At 34.4% G+C, this 23626-nt stretch overlaps 1 protein-coding gene across 1 annotated transcript in view; it reads left to right on the forward strand.

The window, feature by feature from the left end:
• Positions 1–23626, forward strand: part of Ccdc178 (coiled-coil domain containing 178) — a 395200-nt gene that overhangs the window by 65682 nt on the left and 305892 nt on the right. The window contains exons 7-10 of the mRNA XM_078030207.1: positions 6881–6966; positions 9529–9729; positions 17368–17588; positions 23254–23396. Coding sequence (XP_077886333.1) covers positions 6881–6966; positions 9529–9729; positions 17368–17588; positions 23254–23396 — 651 coding nt within the window. The remainder of the gene's footprint in view (positions 1–6880; positions 6967–9528; positions 9730–17367; positions 17589–23253; positions 23397–23626) is intronic.

The raw sequence follows: 23626 nt of genomic DNA on the forward strand, positions 1-23626 counted from the left end.
TGGTAGGTCCATAGTGATTATCCAGTCTGAAATGGAAGACTAGAGCACCAAGAAAATGAAATACATCCAATAAACCAAAGGGAATTTGTTATGCTCGAGTTCGGGACCCCCAAAAGACCACCAGAGACATAGATTGATGTAAGCAGCAAAGAGGTGTTTATTGCGAGCTAGCTCAGTCCTCCGCGCACACAGCAATTGGTGATGCTGAGAGGCCCCGAGCCCAGGGTTTGCAGCAGTTTTATACACTCTTTGGGGAAAACAGGGACTTTACATACATCATAGCATCTCTTAGCAAATCATCACACACTGCGGGAAAATCATAAAACAACTCTGAAACATGACTAGCACATCCACTGGCAGGAACAAGTTGGGTAAGGATGATTGGTCAGTACAAGAGGGGGATTCGTTTGAACTGATTGGTTTAAGCCACGAGGGGAGTACATCCTGAACTACATGGTTTCCCAACATGTTATCAACCACCATAAACTACTGGGAGGGTCATCTGGCATCCCAGGTATTTCCCTGTCTCATGCTGATTGGTGGTTGCTAGGGGGTTGCTATGGATCCCCACCTAGCCTGACTGAGTCAGGAACACCTGGGGCAGCAGACCTCTCCTGTTATTTGTAGATAACAACTCAGAAGGATGGGTATGTGCCTAGGAGTGCTCTGTGGGTCTTTCCAAGGACAAGGGTCATGGCCCCTTCCTTGGACAGGCTTGATCTGAGGTAGAGGCTGGTTTCTCAAAGTATTACAAGAAATGAACAAATATTCCCACATGAGGATTCCAAGAATAAAAGGAGAAGAAAGAATATTTCAAGAAAACTGGCTGGAACAAAAAGAATGAAATTATGGCATTTGCCAGTAAGTGGGTGGAATTGGAGACAATCACTATAAGTGAGTTAAGCCAATCCCCCCAAAACCAAAGGCCAAATGTTCTCTCTGATAGGCAGATGCTGACTCACAATAGGTGGTGGTGGTGGTGGTAGGGTGGATAATAGGGAGGAGGAGAGGTTCACTGGATTGGACAGGGTAGAGTGAGGGAAGGGAGGTGGGTGGGAATGGGAAAGACAGTAGAATGAGTCAGACATACCTTCCTATGTTCATGTACGCATGCACAACCAACGTAACTCCATATCTGTACAACCACAAAAATGGGAAGTTATACTCCATTTGTGAATGATATGTCAAAATACATTCTACTGTCATGTATAACAAAAAAGAACATTAAACTTAACTTCAAATAAGATAAAGTCTACACCAATACACATTTTAGTCAGTGTATTAAAAGCCTGGGACAAAGAGGATCTTAAAGGCAAGAAGAAATAAGTGACTTTTCTTGTACAAGAGATCCTCAGTCAGATTCACAGTTAATTTCTCACCAGAAACTGTGAGAGTCGGAAGGTAAAGATGACATATTTAAAATGCTGGAAGGAGAAAACAAAGACAAAAACACAAACCATTCATCCCAGTATCCTACAATCTGTAAATTAGTCTTCAAAACTGAAGGAGAAAAACTAAGATATTTCCAGATAAATAAAAAAACTTGGGATTGTATCACTAATAGACCTGTCCTATAAGAAACATTCAAAGTAATCTTTCAGACTGAAAACTATTAAAGAAATAAAGAAAAAAAAAAACCAACAACAATGTAAGGAGAAAAGATCTGATTCTGCTGCTGCTTGATAAGGCCATTGTCTCAAGAGATAGCTTGATGGGAGAAGTAAGAACTTTATTCAGTGACCAAACAACTGAGAAGCCTTGCTCCAAAACAGTTTTTCAATGCCACTGAATAGAAATAATGAGGAAGAGAGATAAGCTAATGTGTTTTCCAGTTAAAGGCAAAGATTTTGCAGGAACTTGGATGCCACCTCTTTGCACTCCTCTTACAGTCTGGTGTTTCAGGTCCTGGTAGCTGGAAGGTCTTATTTAGACCAAAGGTTAAAGCTCCAAAGGAGACAGGAACATTGTGAAGACAGAGATGCCAACTTTTTTCTCTTTGTTCCAGTCACCTTATTGGGTATCTGCCAGCTCAAGTGAAAAATTAGTGTTTTCAGCAAAAGTGGCCCCAGAGATCTTATAAAGTAACATAGGCAACCATTATTGGCCTAACTACTCAGCAGAGTGACTAGTGAGAAACTAATAATGTATTGCCCAGCTGTATAATCTCCAAAATTAATGACTTTTTAAAGTCAACTAAGACAAGTGAAACTAGAGGGCTTATTTAGTCTTTTTTCCACCCTAAGTAACAATAACTATAAAGAAAAATATAAAACTTAGTGTAATGGTACTTTTGTCTTGAGGCTTCTTTATTTTCCCACATGATAAAACCCATGATTATAAATCTGTGTTTATGGACACAGGATGTATAACTGTGTGATTTCTGAGAATGGGGAGGGCAGAGCTGTTAAGGAGTGGAGTTTTTTACAGTATTGAAATTACACTGATTTTAATTCAAACTTAAGCTTTATAATAAAATGTCAATTGTTATCTCCAAAGTGGACACGAAGAAAGATTCTTTAAAAATATGCAGAAAAATAAAGGATACTAAATCAACATACTAGAAAAAATCGAATAATGACCAAAGGAGGCAGTTATGGAGAAGCTGAGGAAGGAAAGACATAAGTAATGTAGAAAACTGTAGCAAAATGACAGAAATAAATCCTTCCTTAAAAGTAGTTGCTTTACTACGACTAAAATGGACTAAAATCTCTGATTAGAAGATAGGTGCGGTAGAATGGATAAGCATACATGATCCTACTGTGGGCTCTCTATACGCATGAAGAGACTCACTTGGATTCCAAAGACACAACTTATTTAGAAGTGCAGAGATTGGGAGGTGGGGGATAAAGAATATTTCATGCAAAACAGTAACCGAAAGAGAACTAGAGTGGTTATACTAAAATCACAAACAAATGACTTTCAATAAAAATCTGTTCCCTGAGACAAACAAGGTTTGAGATATTGGTTAAGGTTATTCTATCAAGAAGATATAAAACAATAAACATATACACACATTTAACTGTAACTTTGAAATATGTGAAATATTAACAGAAATGAAGGGATAAATAGACATTTCTATGAGAAGAGCTTGAGAATATAATTCCTCTCCTTTCAAAAATGGATAAAAGAACTAAACACAAGATTGATAAGCAAATAGACTCAAATAGCACACACACAAAAAAAATCTCATATGCAAAGGGAAGAGTCTTTAGGTTAGATCATATTAGACCACAGAACAAATTTTAATAAAATAAAAAAAAATCAAACTCATAAAAGGTTTCTTTGTGACAGAATGAAGTTAGAGGTTAATAACAGAAGGAAACCTAGAAAATTCATTTATGTATGGAATTAAACAAACATTCTTTAAAAAGAACCCCAATGCATCAAAGCAGTAATTCACAGCAGTAATAATGGAAAATAAGAAAATATTTTGAGATGAATGTACCAAAATTTATGGGATAAGCAAAAATAGTACTTAGAAATTTACATTAGATTAAAATTTACATTAAAAAAGGAGACCTCAAATCTCCTAAGCTAACTTTAAAAAAAATAGTAAAGGCATAAACTAAAACCAAAGCTAGAAAATGAAAGGGAGTTTTTAAAAAATTATAAATCAAGCAGAGAATAAAAAAAAATACAAAAAGTTTCATTTAAACATTAGTTGTTTTTTTGAAAACATCAACTAAATTCATAAACTTTTAGCTAGACTGACAGAAAAAGAAGACTCCAATGAATAGCATTTTAGTCTGGATGTGCTGGTGGTACACACCTGTAATCCCAGCGACCTGGGAGGCTAAAACAGGAGGATCATAAGTCTGAGGCCAACTTCAGCAACTTACTAAGACCATGTATCAAATAAAATAAAATCAAGTAAAATAATAATAATACTTCTTTTAAAACATTAGGCTAATTAACAACATATTAGCCTATGGAAATGAAAAGGATTGTGAGAGGATACTATAATATATACAATTGCATATCACTGAATAACCAACATAAAATGGACTAATTCCTAGAAGCACATATATTACTATAACTGACTCAGGAAGAAATAGAAAAATCTGAACTAATCTATAAGAAGTAGAGATTGAACCAATAATCAAAATCTTCCCAACCAAGAAAAGCCAGAACCAAATGGCTTCACTGATAAATTCTACTAAATACTGAAAGAATTTATAGTGATCGTTTTAAAATTCTTCCAAAAAAAATAGAATTCTTCCTAATTCATTTTATAAGGCCAGTATTAACCTATTAACCTGATCCCAAAGCTAGATAAAGGCATCACAAGAAAATTGTAGAGCAGTCTCTTTGAATATAGATGCCAAAATCCTCAACAAAATACTAGCCAACTAGTAGTAAATCCAGCAAGCTACTAATAGAATATACATCACTACCAAATTGGATTTATCTTAGGAACATAAGGGTGGTTTTGTATATAATACGGATGCTAATAAAATGAAAGGGATATCTGCCTGAATATCTCAAATGATGGGAAATACACATGGCAAAGAACAACGTTTTCATTTTATAATGAAAACACTCCAAAAATCTAGGATTGTAAAGAAAATTCCTAAACACAATGAAAGATGTCTTGAAAACCCCTCAGCTCACACTGTACTTATGGCGAAAACTGAAAGTTTCAACCTAAGATCAGGAGCAAAATAAGGATACCTGCTCTCCACTTATATTCAACAGTGGAATCCTGTAGATTGCTGGTGTGCATATAACATGATTCAGATACTGTGAAAAGCAGTTTGTTCTTCAGGAAGTGAATTACCAAATTACCATTTGTAATTTCACCCTGAGGTGTATATCCCAAAAGGGTTCAAAACAGGCATTCAGAGAAAGACTTATTCATAACATAAGTATTCACAATAGTTAAAAGATGGAAACAATCCCAAATCGATCGATGTACTCATTAATAAAGAAACTATGGTTTATCTATAAAATAAAATATTATTGCAAAAGGTCACTTTTACACAATGCTGTTTATGTAAAATATCCACAAAGACTACTGAGAGGGAGAAGGGGAGAGACTGCTTAATCAGATGGTTGATTTTTTTTTTTTTGGTTGTTCAAAACATTACAAAGCTCATGACATATCATCTTTCACACATTTGGTTCAAGTGAGTTATGAACTCCCATTTTTACCCCAAATACAAATTGCAGAATCACATCAGTTGCTCATTCACAATTTTTACATAATGCCATATTAGTGACTGTTGTATTCTGCTGCCTTTCCTTTCCCCTACTATCCCCCCTCCCCTCCCCTCCCATCTTCCCTCTCTACCTCATCTGCTGTTGTTCAATTCTCTCCCTTGTTTCCCCCCCCTTTCCCCTCACAACATCTTATATGTAATTTTGTGTAACATTGAGGGTCTCCTACCACTTCCATATGCTTTCCCTTCTCTCTCCCTTTCTCTCCCCCCACTCGTCTCTGTTTAATGTTAATCTTTTCCTCATGCTCTTCCTCCCTGTTCTGTTCCTAATTGCTCTCTTTATATCAAAGAAGACATTTGGCTTTTGTTTTCTAAGGATTAGCTAGCTTCGCTTAGCATAATCTGTTCTAATGCCATCCATTTCCCTGCAAATTCTATGATTTTGTCATTTTTTAGTGCTGCATAATACTCCATTGTGTATAGATGGTTGATTTTAAATGATGTAACTTAACTCAATACAAAACAATAGAAGAACGGAGATAGAATCAGAACAGAACATTAAAAGACAACATCTGAAAATAGACTTAATTGTGTATAATAATTTACCAGATCATGTAATTAGCATTAGAATCCAATTGACTTACTAATTGGTGGTAGGACAATTATTTTTCTATGTTTTAAAGCAAACAAACAAGAAAAAAGACCCCATTTTTTTTCAACAAAAACATTTTGAAAAGAAAATCAAAACCAAAGAAAGAAAACATAACAAGTATTTTCCTGGTCTCCCGAAAGAATGGGATCTCCTAAATGAACTGTGAAACAAGAGTATGTGAAGAAGAATATGCAACCATCAGAAGTATTAAATGACATTAAAATGTACTGGAAACAGTGTCATGTTAACTAAAGTATGGTACAAGTTTTTAATGACTCTAATTTTATAGAAATTAAAATATCATTAGACTTACAATCTATGTTATCTCTGAAGAGAATAAGTGAATATGGATTATTTTATGTGATTTTTATGATTTTTGATATGCTTTCTTAAATTAACTTGTAATAATTCTTTATTAAAAGATTAATAATTTAATCAAAACTAAAAGAAACTCCCTGTTTTGGTGATAATAATAATTTTCTTAACTTTTATCAGTGAGAAAATACCTTTTCAAAAATAAATGAAGGCTAGTTTAGGATCCTAGAACTGGATCAGAGAAATACCGATAATGAGAAATATTTAATTATTCAACACATAGTAGCTTAGAAAGATACTTTGGAAATAACATTTTTCTAACAGCTTATTATCTTTAAATCTGAAATGTTATTTTTGCTCCTTCTAATTTATATTGCTTTCCCAGAAATGGCTGACTTTGAAATTAGAGAAATATCTCATGCAAATTGTTTTGAATCAACGCCCCTTTTCTAATAGCAATATTGTTGAAGAAAGACCAATTTCTTGCAACAAATTTTATTCCATTTATCAGTTAGTATAAATCCTACCACCTATTAGAATTTTCCTACATTAGTTCCTTATAGTAAGATTACCAGAAGTTTTACCAGAAAATAGTTTATAGTCAGTTTTACCAGAAAATAGTTTATAGTAAGTAAGTTTTACCAGAAACATTTAAAAAATTCTGTGTAAGAGTAGCATAGCACCTAAAATTTGTTTTACTAACCACAAGTACATTTCTCCTTTACTGATCAATTGCTTCTTTCCTATTATGTAGGAGAAAAACTTGTCCCACAAAGGACCTAAAAGAAGATTTGAGTATTGAAGGACCAGTGGAAGAGGTCAAACCAGAAGAAGAGAGAGGTGAAATTGTTCTTCATACTTAGATAAATGGAATTATATTTAGAGCTCACTGACTTTTCACTTAATATATTTCTACTTTTCACAGTATTCATGTTTATGAGTTTTATAATTCTTGTGAGCACTGAGCAGAGAAATCAGCCCTCCATTTCATTCAATGAGGCATTCGTTCCACGAATATTTATTAACACTATTATGTACCAGATACTGCTCTAGGTGCTGAGTGTATCATGATGTCTGCCCAACTTTCAAGAAGACAACTGTAGTAAAGGGGCTGTTATTATAATTGAAGTGCTCTTCATCTGTTTTGTCCAATAGAATAAGCTATTAACCACATACAGCTGGTGAGCCTTTGAAATGAGACTAGATGGGACTGAGGAACTTAATTCCTAAGTTTAATCTTGTTAAGTTACATTTAAATGTGAACTCCTTGTGGTTCACGAGTACCATATTGGACATTGCAGCCCTAGTCTGTATTTCAGTTGTGATTACTAAACATTTTGCATTTTATAAAACATACCATATTTTATATGCTGGTCTAAAATTTGGGTTAACATTACATTGACTATATTCTCAAAATTACATAAAATACTTCACCCACCACAAAAATTTGTAAGAAAAAGTTAATGAAGAAAAAGTGATAAACTCACTTTTCCTTCAAAGAGGAAGAGTATTTTGTTCTTCAAAGATCTCATCGTGATGGGACTCTGTTTTGACTGTTTTTCTTTTCACTATTTGCATCTACGATGAAGTTGACAACCTGAGTGTTTACTTCCCAAGTTTTCAAATGACAAATGCAGAAAGAAAAGATTAACATATTAATGATCATGGTCATAGCTAAATTATCCACATTTATGTTTATTATAAATATGTACATTTGAGTCTAAAATACACAAGAGTGGCAGGATGAGGGAGATTTATTGTAACTAAATGTTTATGTTAAAAATTGCAGGCGATTGTTTACTTAGCCAGTATGAAACAGTAAATGTGACAATTTGTAGGAAAAAAAGTAGATGCTTAATATAATGAATTAGATTATGCTGTACATACAAGATATGTATGTACAGCAATTATTTTAGAAGGCTATTACAGGAACAGAATAAAAGACAACTTAAAACAATGAGCAATTTTGGCAAAACACATATAAATCCAGTTCAGAATGTTTTAATTTTAAATAGTATTCACTTCTCTGTGAGTTTCAGGCTGAAATTTTATAAATTGATGACAGAGTGAGTCACAAATTGGCTGGAGAACACAGTGTTCCATAAGTATGTTTTCATTTAAAAATTTTTGATTCACAAAAAAAGTATATAAAGTACCCAGGAAGTGGTAGAACTTGGCAAAACCAAACAATTGATTTAGAGAGACTAACTTAAGGGCCAGACCAGAGAAAATCATTTTTATGCATTAAAATAGAGAATCCTGTTTGTCAAGAATTCTTTTTGGCACCATGCAGAATTTCTCTGACAAGCCCAGTACATTGGATCTACTGAGTGACTGTGAGCTTACACTTATAACCATCATGTGACCTTTACGTAATCTGATCACAGAGCAGAAAAATCATTGTCTTTATTGTCCAAAAGCAAAACAAAAAGGAAATTTATTAATTGCCTTTTTCCATTCTGCTTTTATACTATTTTCCCTCCCACCTTAGCTCTTGACAGTTTGGTTATAAGTATTCTCATCATGTCACACTTTGGCAAAAGTCACTGCTTATACATATAAATCCCATAAGGATGGGAACATTATCTATCTTCTTTACCTTCTTATCTCCAGGGTGGATCCTATTTCCTGAAAATAATAACCTCTGTACACATTTTTTTTTCTGTAACTAGATGGATGAATACCATGGCAATACTTTCGTTAATAAATATTAAGTCATATCATTTCAGTGCTGTGAACCAGGAATCACAAATATCTATCATTAAAGGAGTTAATTCGTATTATAAGAAAATAAATAGAATTTGGAAATTCTGATGAATTCCTGGTAAAGCTAAAGAGAGAAGTTATTTGTCTGATAAGAATATAGAGTGTTCATTTCTAGGAACCATCTGAGGATCTTCGGTATTTGTCTGATATAATAATTTTGATTTGTTTTCTTATAGAATGGTAGGAAACACATTCATAAATTAAAAATAAAGTTGTATAGTACAGTTGTGCATATAACATATGTTTTTTCCATGTACTGTAATGAAATTATATTATTCTTGAAGATATGGTTTAAGATGTAGCCCTTTTAAAATATATTCTAATTAGTTATACATGATAGTAGAATGCATTTTGACATATCCTACAAAAATGAAGTATAATTTCTCATTCTTCTGGTTCTATGTGATTTTTTAATAGAAATTGCTCATTGAAAAATTTTGCCTTCAAAGATTATAATCAATGTTATGATTGTATTATAATAAGACTGTCTTTAAAAGGCTAATTCATTTTTTTAACATTCTCTTATTAAATGCGTAAATATTTAAAAGAATAATAATCCAACTAAGACCCATGTTCCTATCACACAGCTTGCAGGCTTCTTCACTAACAAATGTAAATGCATTTTCCTATTTTCAGATGAAAAGTGTCCTGAGTTAAAGAAAGAAATGGAAACATTGCTGTCAGAGACGATCCATCTCATTAAATGTCTAGAAACTGACCGGGCAATTGCCGAAGAAACTTTAAATCAACAAAAATTAAGAAAGGGAAAGATTACCACAAAAATTGATGCGTGGTCAATCTGGAAACTTCAAGAACTCCCACTAGCTGTGCAGAAAGGTAATAATAAGGATTTTCTATTGTTGCCATTTCCTTTGTTGGGGAAGCACAGATAATCATTCGGAGCTCTGTGTACAAAAAAAAATCACCTGTTTAGAGTGACTGTATGTTGTCTACAAACCAGGACACTTTTGAAAGAAGGTATTAATAAGATTGCTGAATTCATAGGCATACACTGGAAATGCACTGAGGAAAACTGAGCCTGCTGTCTTTTAGGTCTGTTGGAAATTCCATGCATTTATGATATCCCAGGGGCATGCAGACATTCGGTATATATTTTTACCTTGGCAGTAGTATTTAAGTTACTAGAAATTTAAAGTGATTTCTAGTTGGTGTTATTGGCCACATTTTAATTGTAGGAAAATTGAAAGTTTTCAGTGATGTGTTGAAAACTACATGTGTCTGTGTTTTTAAGAATTCAGAAGCCAATTTACTTTTAAAGGAGTTTGTATCAGAGATGGAACCCTTAATGTTTCCAAGTCATGTAAGTAAAAAATGTTTAAGAAGAAACTGATGTCTTTTAGACTGCAGAGCCAGGGACATGGTCCGAAGTGCTACACAATCTAGACGTGTGGGTTTTTGTTTGTTTGTTTTTGTTTTTGTGCTCTGAACACTGCCTGTCAAAACATTCCTAACTACTTGATTCTGCCTGAGGCTGGGAGGTTTTTACCCCTTTATAAGGGGAAAAATTTAATTCAGAATTCATATACTTTGTTGTTGTTGTTGTTTTTTAAACAATTGGGCATCCATGTAATCTATCATTTAAATCAAGAAAACCTTGAGAGAAAAAGGAATGCTAATAATTATTACTCTGAGACAATAGTTATTAACTGAAGGTATGTGTCATGGTGAATCCATACATACATTTTTGTCATGTCATAAGTCTTTCAAGCTATAGTCTCCAAAGAGGGGTACACACTCAGGGGAGTTTCAACAAAACATTAGATCTTTTATTTATTCTCTTGAATGTTATTCTTTTTCTAATTTTTTTTTTCTTTGAATAGAATTAATATGTATACTCTGTTATCTATGCAATAGCGTAACTACGTGATTTATAAATGCATGCTATATATGTGCCTGTATTTGTGTTTTAAAAACAATGAGACTACAGTCGAGTCAGCACGGACACCCTGGGAAATCCTAGATCTCAGGTGATTCTTGGGCAGACTCAAATTCACACCCACAAGGAGTCATCTGCACTTTTCATAATGCTTCGTCCTTGTTAGTATAATAGAAAAAGTTAATTTTGAGGCCTAGTTTTATTAGTCTTTGTTTGCTGATCAGTTTGTGTATAATCTACATGGGGTCTATATGGACTTATATGTGGAGAGCGGTGACAGAGAATGGGAGAGCAGTGTCTGAGACTGGGGTCTCTGATGACTTCATGGCTATGGCATGCTGGATGCCTGGGAAAGTATCTGTACAAAGATGCAGGATGTCTAGCTGCTGTGGTAATGCCCTCCATAAGGAGGTTTTGTGCTACAGTCTTATCATCCTTAACCTTGATCTCAGGCACATAGTTCCTGGGAATAGAGGAACTCTCTTGCTAGACAACCACAATGTTTCACCAAGCTCCACTGCTCCTAAACCTGCCTGCATAAGAGTAACTTTAAACAATGGACTTTCTTGACAGTTACACAAAGCTCCTAACATTGCACATTACAACTATAGAATGTAACTGCTGAATAAACTGCATAATATTGCTAACTCTGTAACTAGCATGAATACAAAAAAATAATGCTTGCATAAACTTTAATCCAATAAGGAGACATATATAAATAAAGATTGCTGGCATAATTCTTTAGACCTGCTTCTCCCTCAGAGAGCCATGCTCCACTTGACCCCAGCTATGTCTTCACAATCTTTGTCTTTATTTTTCTCATCCCTCTTTGCCCCTCACCAGAACCCATGAGATTGGCTGTGCTGGTCAAGGCAATTGGTGGCCTGTTCCGGGAGAGGTCAAGTCCAGTGAGCTTTTGATTGCTGTTTTGCCTCTATTTTGATCCTAGGAATTTTACTTATCTGGAGCAGTTATGTTAATTTATTAGTTGAATTTGACCTCTAAACCTTCACAAGTTATGAGCTTGAGGTTTTTTTCCTTTGATTGTTTGCTTTTTAATTTTCTTGAAATTGTTCTTTCTCTAGCAGGGCCCACTTACAAATTTTTATATTCACGGCCAACCTGTTTAGTCTAAATTTGCCAGCTGTTATGGTTTGGATATGACATGTCCCCCAAAACTCATGTGTGAGACAAGGCAAGAAGGTTTAGGGAAGAAATGTTCTGGTTATGAGAGTCTTAACCCAATCAGTGAATTAATCCCCTGACAGAATTAACTGAGTAGTAACTTAAGGTGGGTAGGGTATAGTTGGAGGAGATGGGTTATTGGAGGTGTGCTTTTGGGGTATATGTTTTGTATCTGGAGAGTGGAATCTGTCTCTCTCTGCTGCCTGTTCATCATGTGATCTGCTTCCTTATGTCACATTCTTCCACCATAATGTTCAGCTTTCGCTCGAGCCTCGAGGATGTCGGTGGACGGAGACCTCTGAGACTGTGAGCCCTCAAATAAACTTTTTCTACCCTAAAATTCTTCTAGTCAGGTCTTTTAATCTCAGCAGAAAAACAAAAAACAAAATACAAAAAAACCCAACTTACTAAAATACCAACTTATTTTAAATAGCTAACTTCTTTCTCTTCTGTTTTCTACTTTTTGAACCAGTTTGGATAATTTATGTTTTCTGAGGAATCCAGACATTTCATTTAGTTGTCTGATTGCTGGCAAAACTTTGTTTATGATATTCCTTTATAATTATTTTAATTTCCATAGCAAGAGTAGTGGTAACACCTCTTTTTTCCCCAATACTAGTAATTTGTTCCTTCCTTTTTTTTCTTGGTCAGTCTAGCGAAACGTTTGTCAATTTTGTTGACCTTTTCAAAAAGTCAACTTTTTCTTTTACTGACTTCTCTATTGTTTTTCTACTTTTATATCACTGATTTTTCTCTGACTTTCATCTGGAACTTTCTTAGGAATAATTTACATTTATATATACACACACACACACACACACACACACACACATACATACATACACACACACACAAACACAAAGTGGAAGCTTTGATTTTTTTCCTTGGTAAATTTTTTCTAGAATTGATATTTCAATCTATGAATTTCCTCCTAAGACCTGTATTAATTGCATTTATATTAATTGCATTTCATAAATGTTTATATGCTGAGTTCATTTTTATTTAGTCAAAATATATCTAAATTCCCTTGTGATTGTTTTTGGATCTGTTATTTATTTAGAAGTTGCTGCTTGATTTGCTAATATAATGAGATTTTCAAAATTTTCTGTTATTTCTAAATTGATTTTATTTGCTCAAAAACATTCTTGAATTATTTCAATTGTATTAAAATTACTTATACTTTAAGAATTGCCTAGGCCTTTAGAAAATGTTCTGTACAGATGAAATTAGCACATGTTTTGCTGTTGTTGAGCAGAGTATCTAGTAGACAGGTCAGTTAGGTTAAGCTAGCTGACACTGCTGTTAAAGTCTTCTATCTCCTTAATGATTTCCTGTCTTGTTATTCATTGAATTATCAAGGATAGGATACTGAAATATCCAACAATACATTAAAATCAGAAGAAAAAAACCAATGATACTCAAGTGATTTTTAGTTGTCAGTTTTTTGTGTGTATTTTGATTTTTAAAAAATCCCTTAAAATACCCTGATAAATTGTTAAGAAAATAAGAAACACACCAGTACCAACTTTTATGTTTGGAATGGAAACTTTTGGAAATAATTAGGCATCAGTGTTAGATTTAGTCTTGAGGGAGACCAGGATTTTCATGGGTTCCCATTTTGATGTATCTGAAGGAGAGAGGAGACCAGAAATAAAGCCTAAGGCTAAACCAAAGTGACAAGTCTAATTAGAGATGATGAGGAAGCTCAGAATCAGAAGATCTACATTGCCAAGGCCAATGTCTCGGCTTGGCACCAGAATCACGAGGCACTCACAGCTTTGTAGGTTCAAACAGCAATTCTTTATTCCAGCTCTCACACCGCCTCCACACAGGTCCAGGGGCAAACGCGTTCTGCTGTCTCCCGCACAAACCACCTACTCCACGAGGCTCTCTCCAAAATCCCCTTTTAATCTCACGAGAACTCAACGGGAACAAGCAGCAGGAACACCCTAATCCCAGCAATAATCTTCAACTTCCAACTTCCCTAAAACCCATTATCTTAAACTGGCAACGCCTTAAACTCAAGGAGCCGGTTACTTCCTCAAACCTGATCAGCTCTGAACCCGGATCTGCCTTGGTCCTTGAGCAAGGTCACCTCATTAAAGCATGCATGCAATGTTCCATCAAATGTCCTCTAAGCAGCATGGGGTACGCTTGGCAAGGAAATTTCGATGCGTCATTCCTACTTGGTAATGGCCCTCAGCACTACATACTTAGCATAAGAGCAAATCATGAATAAACCTGTCATTCAGGTTAGACAACAAACTTGCTTGTTTCATTTAGTCAATGGAGGAAAACAATGTTCCCTAAGATTTATTAATGTCCTAATTTCAAACGAATTTGCGACTCAACTTCCAGCTGTCTATGTGTCTGAAAATTAAGTGGAGAATATTATTTAGATGTTCTGTAGGTCGATAGTAAAATGAGGCATCTGGCAGGAGCAAAGACAAATTTCCTCCAAAAGACTAAAATTTCAGTGTAGGCACCAGAGCATCAGCTCAGATAAAGTTCTGGGGGGAGGGGAGGAGGACTAGCTCAGCATAAAATTCTATAAAACACACAGAGATTCTGATTTAATGAGTGCAAATGAGTACAAACCACAGAATTTTACTTAAATATTTCAGAGATTGTATTATACATGAGATTATAAAATAAGTATGATTTGTTTCAAGAACTAAAGAGAGATGCTTGAAAATAAACGCAAGGACAATTTTTTAAAGATGGCAAAATAGGAAGGAAAAACATTACTAGAAATGAAAAATACATTACTTAAACTTGCCAATTCAATAGTTACTTGTATTGTTCATTAGACTCAGAAGAGAAAAGTAATTGGTAACTAAAATTTGAAGAAATTGCATGGAATGTATTGCTGCAATAGAACGAATAGGATGATGAAATATTTAAAAGCATGGAGTATAGAATGGGAGAATATAATGAATATCTACCGTAAGATAAACATGAAAATAATGATGGTGATATTTAATACCACAGTAGTAAAAGGCTAAACATGTTACTGTCTATAGTGAGGGTAGACAAAGTAAGAAAGTAATGGTATCACATTGTACATTTCCAAGAAATTAGAAAATATTCAGAAATGTATCATTAAAAACTTACTATCATCCTATTATTTAAAGAGAAATCAGTAGCTTTTGTTGCATCAAAAAAGGACTAATTGATTATAAAAATGACTTTAGATTTTAAAAAGCAAAAATAATAAATACAAAGAAAAATAAAAAACAATTACAAAATGGGAAAATAATTTAAAATACATTATTCAGAAGATACAGACATGTAAAAGTTGGCTCATTAAAAGGAGACTGATGAAAAGAGTGAACATGGAGAACCAATTCCAAGGTCATTCAAAATCACAGAGGATGTACCCATGAGTGACATTTGGAATGAAATTACATAGAGATGTGGCACTGATTAATAGTAAAGAAGATATTAAGAACAAATTTATTAGAATATTGTTAAAATCTTGATGAACTGAATAATAAGTGCACAGAAAAAAATGGATTGATGAATAGATAACCAAAATATTCACATGGCCATTAATGGAAAGATTTTGACTCAAAAATGCCCCGACACACAAATAAACCCTTCAGGGTCACTCCAGGTGAATTTGGGTTGGCACGAAATAATTACACACAGACAGAAAATACCTTTTCCTTTGGGTTCTGTGATGGCTCTGGACCTTAGGGGTCTGTTGGAAAAAGAGAGAGCGCCCCCTCGAACCCTGGTTTTATTTGGGGAGGCTGTTGGAAAGAACATTCCATCCATGTAAGGCAAAAAGATAATGTTACAAGGGGCAGCCCTCTCCCATTGAGTAACGCCCATTCCCAAAGCTTTGCTTCTCTGCTGAAGGAGATGGGGATCCACCTGCTTCCAGGTCAAGGAAGCCAGTCTCCCCCTTTCCGTTGTTCAAAGCTAGGGGGCGCTCAGCTCCTATGTGGCAGCTCCTGACACAAAAACTGAAATTTTTTCCCCAACAAAATAAATGCATACGTGTACACTAGAGAGATAGGGCTTTATGTGTAATTTCAAAATTCTGTAAAGTCTTAGAGAAAAGAAAGTGAAAATGATATAAGAAGCTAGTATAAATTATAAATAAAAATTAGGTGAATAGTACAAATATGAAAAATACATATATAACAAAGTGGAAAATAGTGCAAAATATACAATCAGAAGATACATAAAGCTAAGTATTGGCTCATTAAGAAGTCACTAATGGAAAGAGTAAATATGGAGAACCACAATGGCAAGATGAATCATAGGGTAGCTTGTTTACCAGAATCAGTATGTCTATTGATCAGAATAAGTGGGAGTTTTACTAAAATAAATACTAATTTATAAACATGTTTTAATTTCTTTGGCGATGAATGAAGAAACAATGTATTTTATAATGCAATACTAAAACAACTTTTTTTGGACTTAATAAGATTCACAGATAAGTATTAATCATGAATATAAATGTACAAAATAATCCTGTGAAGACATCAGCAAATTCCATCAATAAATCTCTTTAGAAAGATTAAAAGCAACAACAACAACTAACCTGCCTAGTTTTATTCCAAAAATGCAAGATTGGTTTAACATTAGGAGGTTAACACAATGAGGAAATCTTATTAGCCTAAAATTGCCTTGGTTGGTTGAAGGAACTTAATTAAATTTATAAAGTAATCAAAGGAAATTTCCATGTTAAAAATTTCAAACATTTTTATACAAAACAAAACATGTTTATCCATTGATTCAAATTCATTTTCTAGTTGTTGGATGGCATGTTGTTGTTATCTTCCTTCAGGCCTTTCTTGGTTCATGTAGAGATTATTACTAGATTTATGCAGCTTATTTTACATTATAGTTTTGTTGCTGCAAAAACATTTTCAAGATATTCTTTATGAAAACATTTATTTTGTATATTAACTTTACAACAATTTTCAGCTGATTTTTTTGCGTTTTGTCATATAATTGTATCACCAGTAGTAATTCTTGCCTTTTCCATTCTGATATTTGTAACTCCAATTTCATCACTTTAGATGTGGGTGGTTTTAGAAGGCCCCCACTCTTGCAATTTTTTTCACTTTGGAGCAGTTGCATACACAGAGTGCAGTAAGACAATGATCAGTATATCTGCAGATCATGGTGAGTGTAATTTGTACTTAAACAATTACTAATTAATAAAACACATTTTAATTTGTTTAGTGACGAATGAAGAAAGCACTGTATTTTACAATTTAATATTAAAATAATCCTTATTTTCGATTTAGATTTTAACATTAGTAAGATTCACAAAGTAATTTCTGAAGCAAAAACATCTCAGTTATTTTCAAAGATTTCCTTTTGGATCTGTTGTTTCAAAATCTGATTTTCTTTCGTTCTTGTTCTACATCTAGAACATGATGCCTACTTGAGAGACATTATGGAATTACAATGGCATCTGGAAGGTAGAATTCGTCAACTGGAACATGTGGAGAAACAAAAGACAAAGCTAGAAGAAGCCAACGCGAAGGTTCAAAGGGACATCGACTACATGCTTCAATATGGCCCTCTACTGCGGTCAAAGCGGCAGCAGGAAGTCGAAGCTCTGAAGGAGCGTTCTCAAAAGGAAGCTGAGGTAAATGAATAACTGCATGGATATGCATCTCAGAAACTGGTGGTTAGTTATGCAAGAATATTTCTACCATAAGAAATTAACATATTTTTAAAAGTTTAATATTTTTTCTCCAAATTGACATGCTATTTATTTTTCATAGGACTTAATAGACTGTATACAGTACAATCTGTTGGTACATTTTATCTATATTTTCTTCATTTATATTTATACCTAGGGAGATTAACATTAGTTAATTTACTAATGACATTTTGGAGATTCAAAACAGCCTGGAATGAATATATACACACACACACACACACACACACACACTTTTTACATATAAATTAATATATGTATATTTTTATTATATATTGTGGTGGGGCAGGGGTAATCAGGGATGGAACCCAGGGGTTCTTAACCACTGAGCCAAATTCCTATCCCTTTTTTTATATTTTATTTTGAGACAGGTTCTTGCTAAGTTGGTTATGGCCTTGACAAGTTGTTGAGGCAGGCTTTGAACTTGTGATCCTCCTGACTCAGCTTTCCCAGGTGTTGAGATTACAGGTGTGTGCCACTGTGCCTAGACAGTCTGGTATTTTTTACAGCCACAATTGAACTGAGGGAGAATGCAAGTAGAATATATCAGTGATTTCATTGTTGATGAAAAAGTGTAAGTGAAAGGGTCTTTAATGATTAATTAACATTTACCTCTCCTATTGTGGGATCATATTATAGAAAAAAACCCAATTTATTTATATCTATCACAAAAACCAAGCCTAAGTTTGTGTTATATTTATTTTTGATTATTTTAAAGTGTATAAAACAAGTTGTTCCATGTCTTTTGTGTTCACTTCAGCAGTTCCATTTCCACCCTCCTTTTGAAAGATAACTAATATAAATTTCATTATTTCTAGGAAAAATTTGAATAATTTATATAAAGATAATTTTAAAATAATCTGTATCTTTAAATGGTATAAATAGTATCATAAATTTTATAACTGGGCATCTTGTTCTTTAATCTTTCATTGCATTACTTTAATCAAGCTACAATTGAGATACTCTGATTCACTTATTTTACTTGCTGTGTTCCATCAAGTAGATACCTCACAATTTATTATTAAGCATTTTCTCTCTTGGACGTTTATTTCCAAATTTTGCTGACACAACTGCTGATTTGACTTGAAACAATAATCATCTGTAAATGGGTTCCTCTCTAGGTGCATGTGAATTTTTTCTTAGCTATGTATTCTTAACTAGTAGGGTGTTTTACTAGGATATGGATTATATTTATTTTTGATTTTATGGATAATACCAAGTTTCTCCTTGAAGTACCTGTAACAATTCACATTACTCTAGAAGAGACAGTGCCAAAGACGTCTCATGCTTCCACTGCGGGCAAGAATTCCCATCCTTTCTTAGTAACTCATCTCTGCATGGCTGGAACGCAATGTGTCAAATTATTTCCCAGTCCCCCCTTTTTCCCATTGTGTTCTAATGATATAGAGGTAGAAATCATTGGATGGAGTTTCTATGAAAAATCTTTGAAATGGACCAACTCACTCAAAGGAAGCACCTTTTAGAATTTTTCTCCACTTTCCAGCAACCTAGAATCTACATGATAGCTACAGCTCTAATTTCCATTGTATGGCATGGAACAGTTTTAGGAATGGAAGCCAGTTGTAGAGATGGCTGGACAGACACAAAGACAAAGGGGAACTTGAATCCATTTCTGTGAAAAAAAAGGTACAACTGCATTCTCATGTAAGAAACTTACTTGGCTTATTTCTGTTACTTCCAGTTAAATGCAATCCTAACTGATTTTAGAACTCATATATTTTGTCAACATTTTTATTGTCATACTTGAAAAAAATTTGCCCACATGTGTTTAAATTAGTATCCCTTTGTTGTTTTAGTGTGCTTTTCTCTGATAGAGGAACTTGGCAACGTTGTAGGCAGGAAAAAGCAGAGTTTTTGGATGATTGGAAGACTAGGCAGGATGTTGGATGGGAGAAAAGCACAAATTCACCTAGCACATCAGGAAAATAACAAACTTTGTGTAAAGCCTATCAGAGTCACTTCGATGGTTAATTTTATGTGTCAACCTGGTGGTGCCACAGGGCCCAGATTTTTGGCAAAACGTTATTCTGGATGTTTCAATTAAGAAGTGTTTTGGGTAAGATTAACATTTAAGTCAGTGGATTTAGAATAATTACCCTTCATAATGTGGGTGAGCCTTATCCAATCAGTTAAATTCCTTAACATAATATTGACCTTCTCTGAGCAGCAAGGAGTTCTACCAGCACACTGCTTTTGGATTTAGACTGTAAATTTTGCCTGGGTCTCCAGCCTGTCAGCTCACACCACAGATCTAAGACTTGTACCTCTATAATCATGTGAGCCCCATGGAGTGGCTAATTTGAGTAATTTCAGAGGGCTGCAGAATGTAGGCTCTCCCTACTTGTCTGGAGCTGTTAGAGAATAGGACGGGCGTGTATATAGTGACCCAGAATGTGAGAACTCAGGAAGTGGTTGGGGATGCAGATTAATGCATTGCCCACAGAGAGGAATGGCCAATGGTTAGCCCAGGCCTCAAAATCAGGTAAGAAAATATAACACACTGTGGATTCTGAGAAGTAAAATGGGTAATGTCCAGAATTCTGAAGGGAATAAGGAGTGTCCTGGTGAAGGCTTAGTGTGGGTAGACATGTGTGACCTTGATTTTTACATTTTGGGTATCTGAGAGGCAAGACATTCCAAGAGTTCTTTACCCAAGAGAACAACTCGACTTACTTCCTCCCCCTGTATTGTGATATTTTTTGCTTTTGTTTGTTTGTTTTGTCTCTCCCCCACCACTTTCTTTTTTCTTCCCGTTTTGGAATTCTAGTTGCAGTCTGCATCTGCTACCCTCACACTGCAGACAATTCTAGGTAATTCTAGGAAAGGGACTGAGGGGCCCAGAGGCCTACTTGGAAGGCATCCTTCTCTCTCAGGCTCTCCGTCCATCCTATATAAAGTTTATGGTGTTTTGTTTATAATATCATTTGATTTTTTTTTTTAATGTGCTGTCTTGACCCAATTTTGAGGCATTTGCCAGAAACCTATTGAAATTACACAATGCCTAAATAATGCTTGGGTGCCTAGTGCTACTATGTCACAATGTGATAGGGGTCTGGCATGGCAGACAATTGGGTTGTCACATTTCTGATCTTATTAATTTGAGCTTCTTTCTTCATTTTTTTTCTAGATTGGTCTAACTAAATCTTTGCAAATTTTAGCTTTTCAAACACCAACTTTTGATATATATTAACTCTATTGTTTTCCTATTCTCCATTTTGTCTCTGATCTTTATCATTTCCTTTCTTCTGCTTTTGGGTTTAGCTTGCTACTTCTTTTCTTTTCTTTTCTTTGTTGTTGTTGTTTGTTTTTGCTGGGGTTTTGTGTAGGTTATGGAAATGGGATCTTTCTTTTTAAATGTAAATGTGTATAGCTATGAGTTTCCCTATGAACACAACTCTTATTATATCTGATGAGTTTTGTTATGTTCTGTTTCATCTCTGTGTATCTCATTCATCCACACATGTGAATACAGGTACTATTATTACATCCATTTTGTAAATGAAAACCTGTCGCACAAAGGTTTAAAGAAATTACACAAGATCTAAATAATAGACATAAGAGGGGTTGAACACAAGGACTCCTGCTACAGAACTTGTGCTCTGAAGAACTATTCTATCCTACCTTCCTACAGTCTCTTCCTACGGAGACTCTTTCTGAGGAGGGGTGGATCCTCTCATTGTTCATAATTCTGCTTTTCATTTTTGAATCTTGTCAGTTATGCTTGTTTTATAAATGAAAAATATTTTATTTTTCTAAAGAATCACTTTTCTTCCACTCTGTTGTAGAGGTTTCGTGTTTCGTGCATGGCATTTATAACCTTTTTTAAAAGCACCCCATCAGCATTGTGGGGAATGACTTTCCCTCTGGTGTCCACCCATAATAGTTTCAACACAGTCCCTGAGTCCCACTGCAGGGGGCAAGACTCTCATTTTGGCCCCTGAATATCTAGAAGGTGGGTAAGACCAGGAATGCAGGATACTGAGAGTGGTTTAGGGATGTGGGAACAGTAGGAGAGTTGTTAGGTTCAAGGTAGCTGTATTAGGATTCTTCAGAGAAACAGAACCAATAGGAGAGAAAGGGAGAAAGATAGAGATGGGTTTATTTTAGTCCCCATTTACAAACATGAATTATCTTTCTCCATATTGTCAATAAATAGTTAGGAATACAAATGGAAATTTTATATTGTAAATAATAGTCATTAAATATTTATTAAGAAATGTATAAAGGCAGACATGTAAGACAACAATTATAAATTCTTAGTGACAAAAATAAAGATATGATATATATACAAATGATATATACTTTTTCTATATATATGTGTGTGTATACACACACACACACACACACACACACACACACACACACATATATATATATATATATATATTCTAAAATAGGAAGGCTTTCAATAATAAAAGAAAGTCAGACATTCCAAAATTTTTATATAAAGAAATCATCAAACTCTAATAAAATTTACATGGACAACCTCTTCAATCTGTCAATTTGAAAACTCTTTTAGAAAAAATTTATTTAAAATGTTGGAAAGGATTTTGAAACATGGTTCCCTCTTGTTCTGTTGGTAAGAATACAAGTTTTTAGCCCTTCTCTGGAGAGTAAGGTAACAACCAATATTTATAAAAAGCCTTAGCTTCTTGGTGTATTTTCCTTTAACAATACAGTTGAGGGAAATGTTGGAGGTAGTGCAGTTTACTAATGAGTCTTCCATCACAGTAATGTTTAGGCTATGCACTGCTCCTATGTTGTGCACATCAAGTTGTGCATGATGTACACATAATTGACAATGAGCTGAGGAAGGTGCAATGTGTGTATAAGGGAAGAGTATATAAAAATGATGTGTTTCAGAGTTATGTACATAGATGATAGATAGAGACACAGAAGGGCGAGTTGCAGAGGGAAAGGGGACTGTTTATGAAGTTTGCTAATGGATGAAACCAATTAAGAATTAAATATTTTGTGAGGTATGGTGGCACATGCCTGTAATCCCAGTGGCTTGGGAGGCTGAAGCAGGAGGATCACAAGTTCAAAGCCAGCTTCAACAAAAGCAAGGCGCTAAGCAATTCAGTGAGATCCTGTCTCTAAATAAAATACAAAATAGGGCTGGGGATGTGGCTCAGTGGTTGAGTGTCCCCGAGTTCAATCCTCAGTACCCCCTGCCAAAAAAGTTAAATATTTTTAACCATTACACTGAGATAACAATAGTTATTTCTGGATGAAGGAAGTACAGGTGCTTTTATTTTCTTTACTCATCTTTGTTCTCATATTTCTGTACAATGAAATATTATTTGCACAATGAAAACAATAAGAACAACTCTTTTGGAAGGTGAAACGACAATGATTTTATTTTGGACATGTTAATCTGGATATTGAAGTTATTTTGTCAATAACTTATAGTGTGGATGCCCACCAGGGTAAAGGAAACCTTAAACTCCACTTTTGAAACAGTAGACTAAATATGAGAAGAAAATGTGTATGAAGTTCCCTAAGTTAAAGTTCTTTCTTTTAATTAACCATTAAGTTAATATGTTAAACAAATACTTTTTACATCCAGGTAATGGAAATGTTCAGACAAGTTCATGAAACACTTGAAGAAGCTAAAGACGCCTTTGAAAATGCCAAATTGAAAGCTAAACAAGCTAAAGAAGAAATGGAAAAAGATATTTCCTGTGATAAAGCAAGCATAGAGAACTACAAGTAAGAATTTTGCACAAATGCTACCTATAGCATTTAGAAATAAAATTCTAATTAAAAACGCTATATTGCTGTTTTTTCATCATGCATTTTTTGACCTGTGGGTGATTAAAAATGTATTTAAATATATGTATTATAATTTTTCATTGTAAGTTTCTAATTATTTTTTTTATTATTGCTTTCCTGTTAAGTTGTATTTTACTCAGAGAACATTATATAGATTTAACCCACTG

This window comes from Ictidomys tridecemlineatus, chromosome 13 (assembly GCF_052094955.1).
Source record: "Ictidomys tridecemlineatus isolate mIctTri1 chromosome 13, mIctTri1.hap1, whole genome shotgun sequence".
NCBI lineage: Eukaryota > Metazoa > Chordata > Mammalia > Rodentia > Sciuridae > Ictidomys > Ictidomys tridecemlineatus.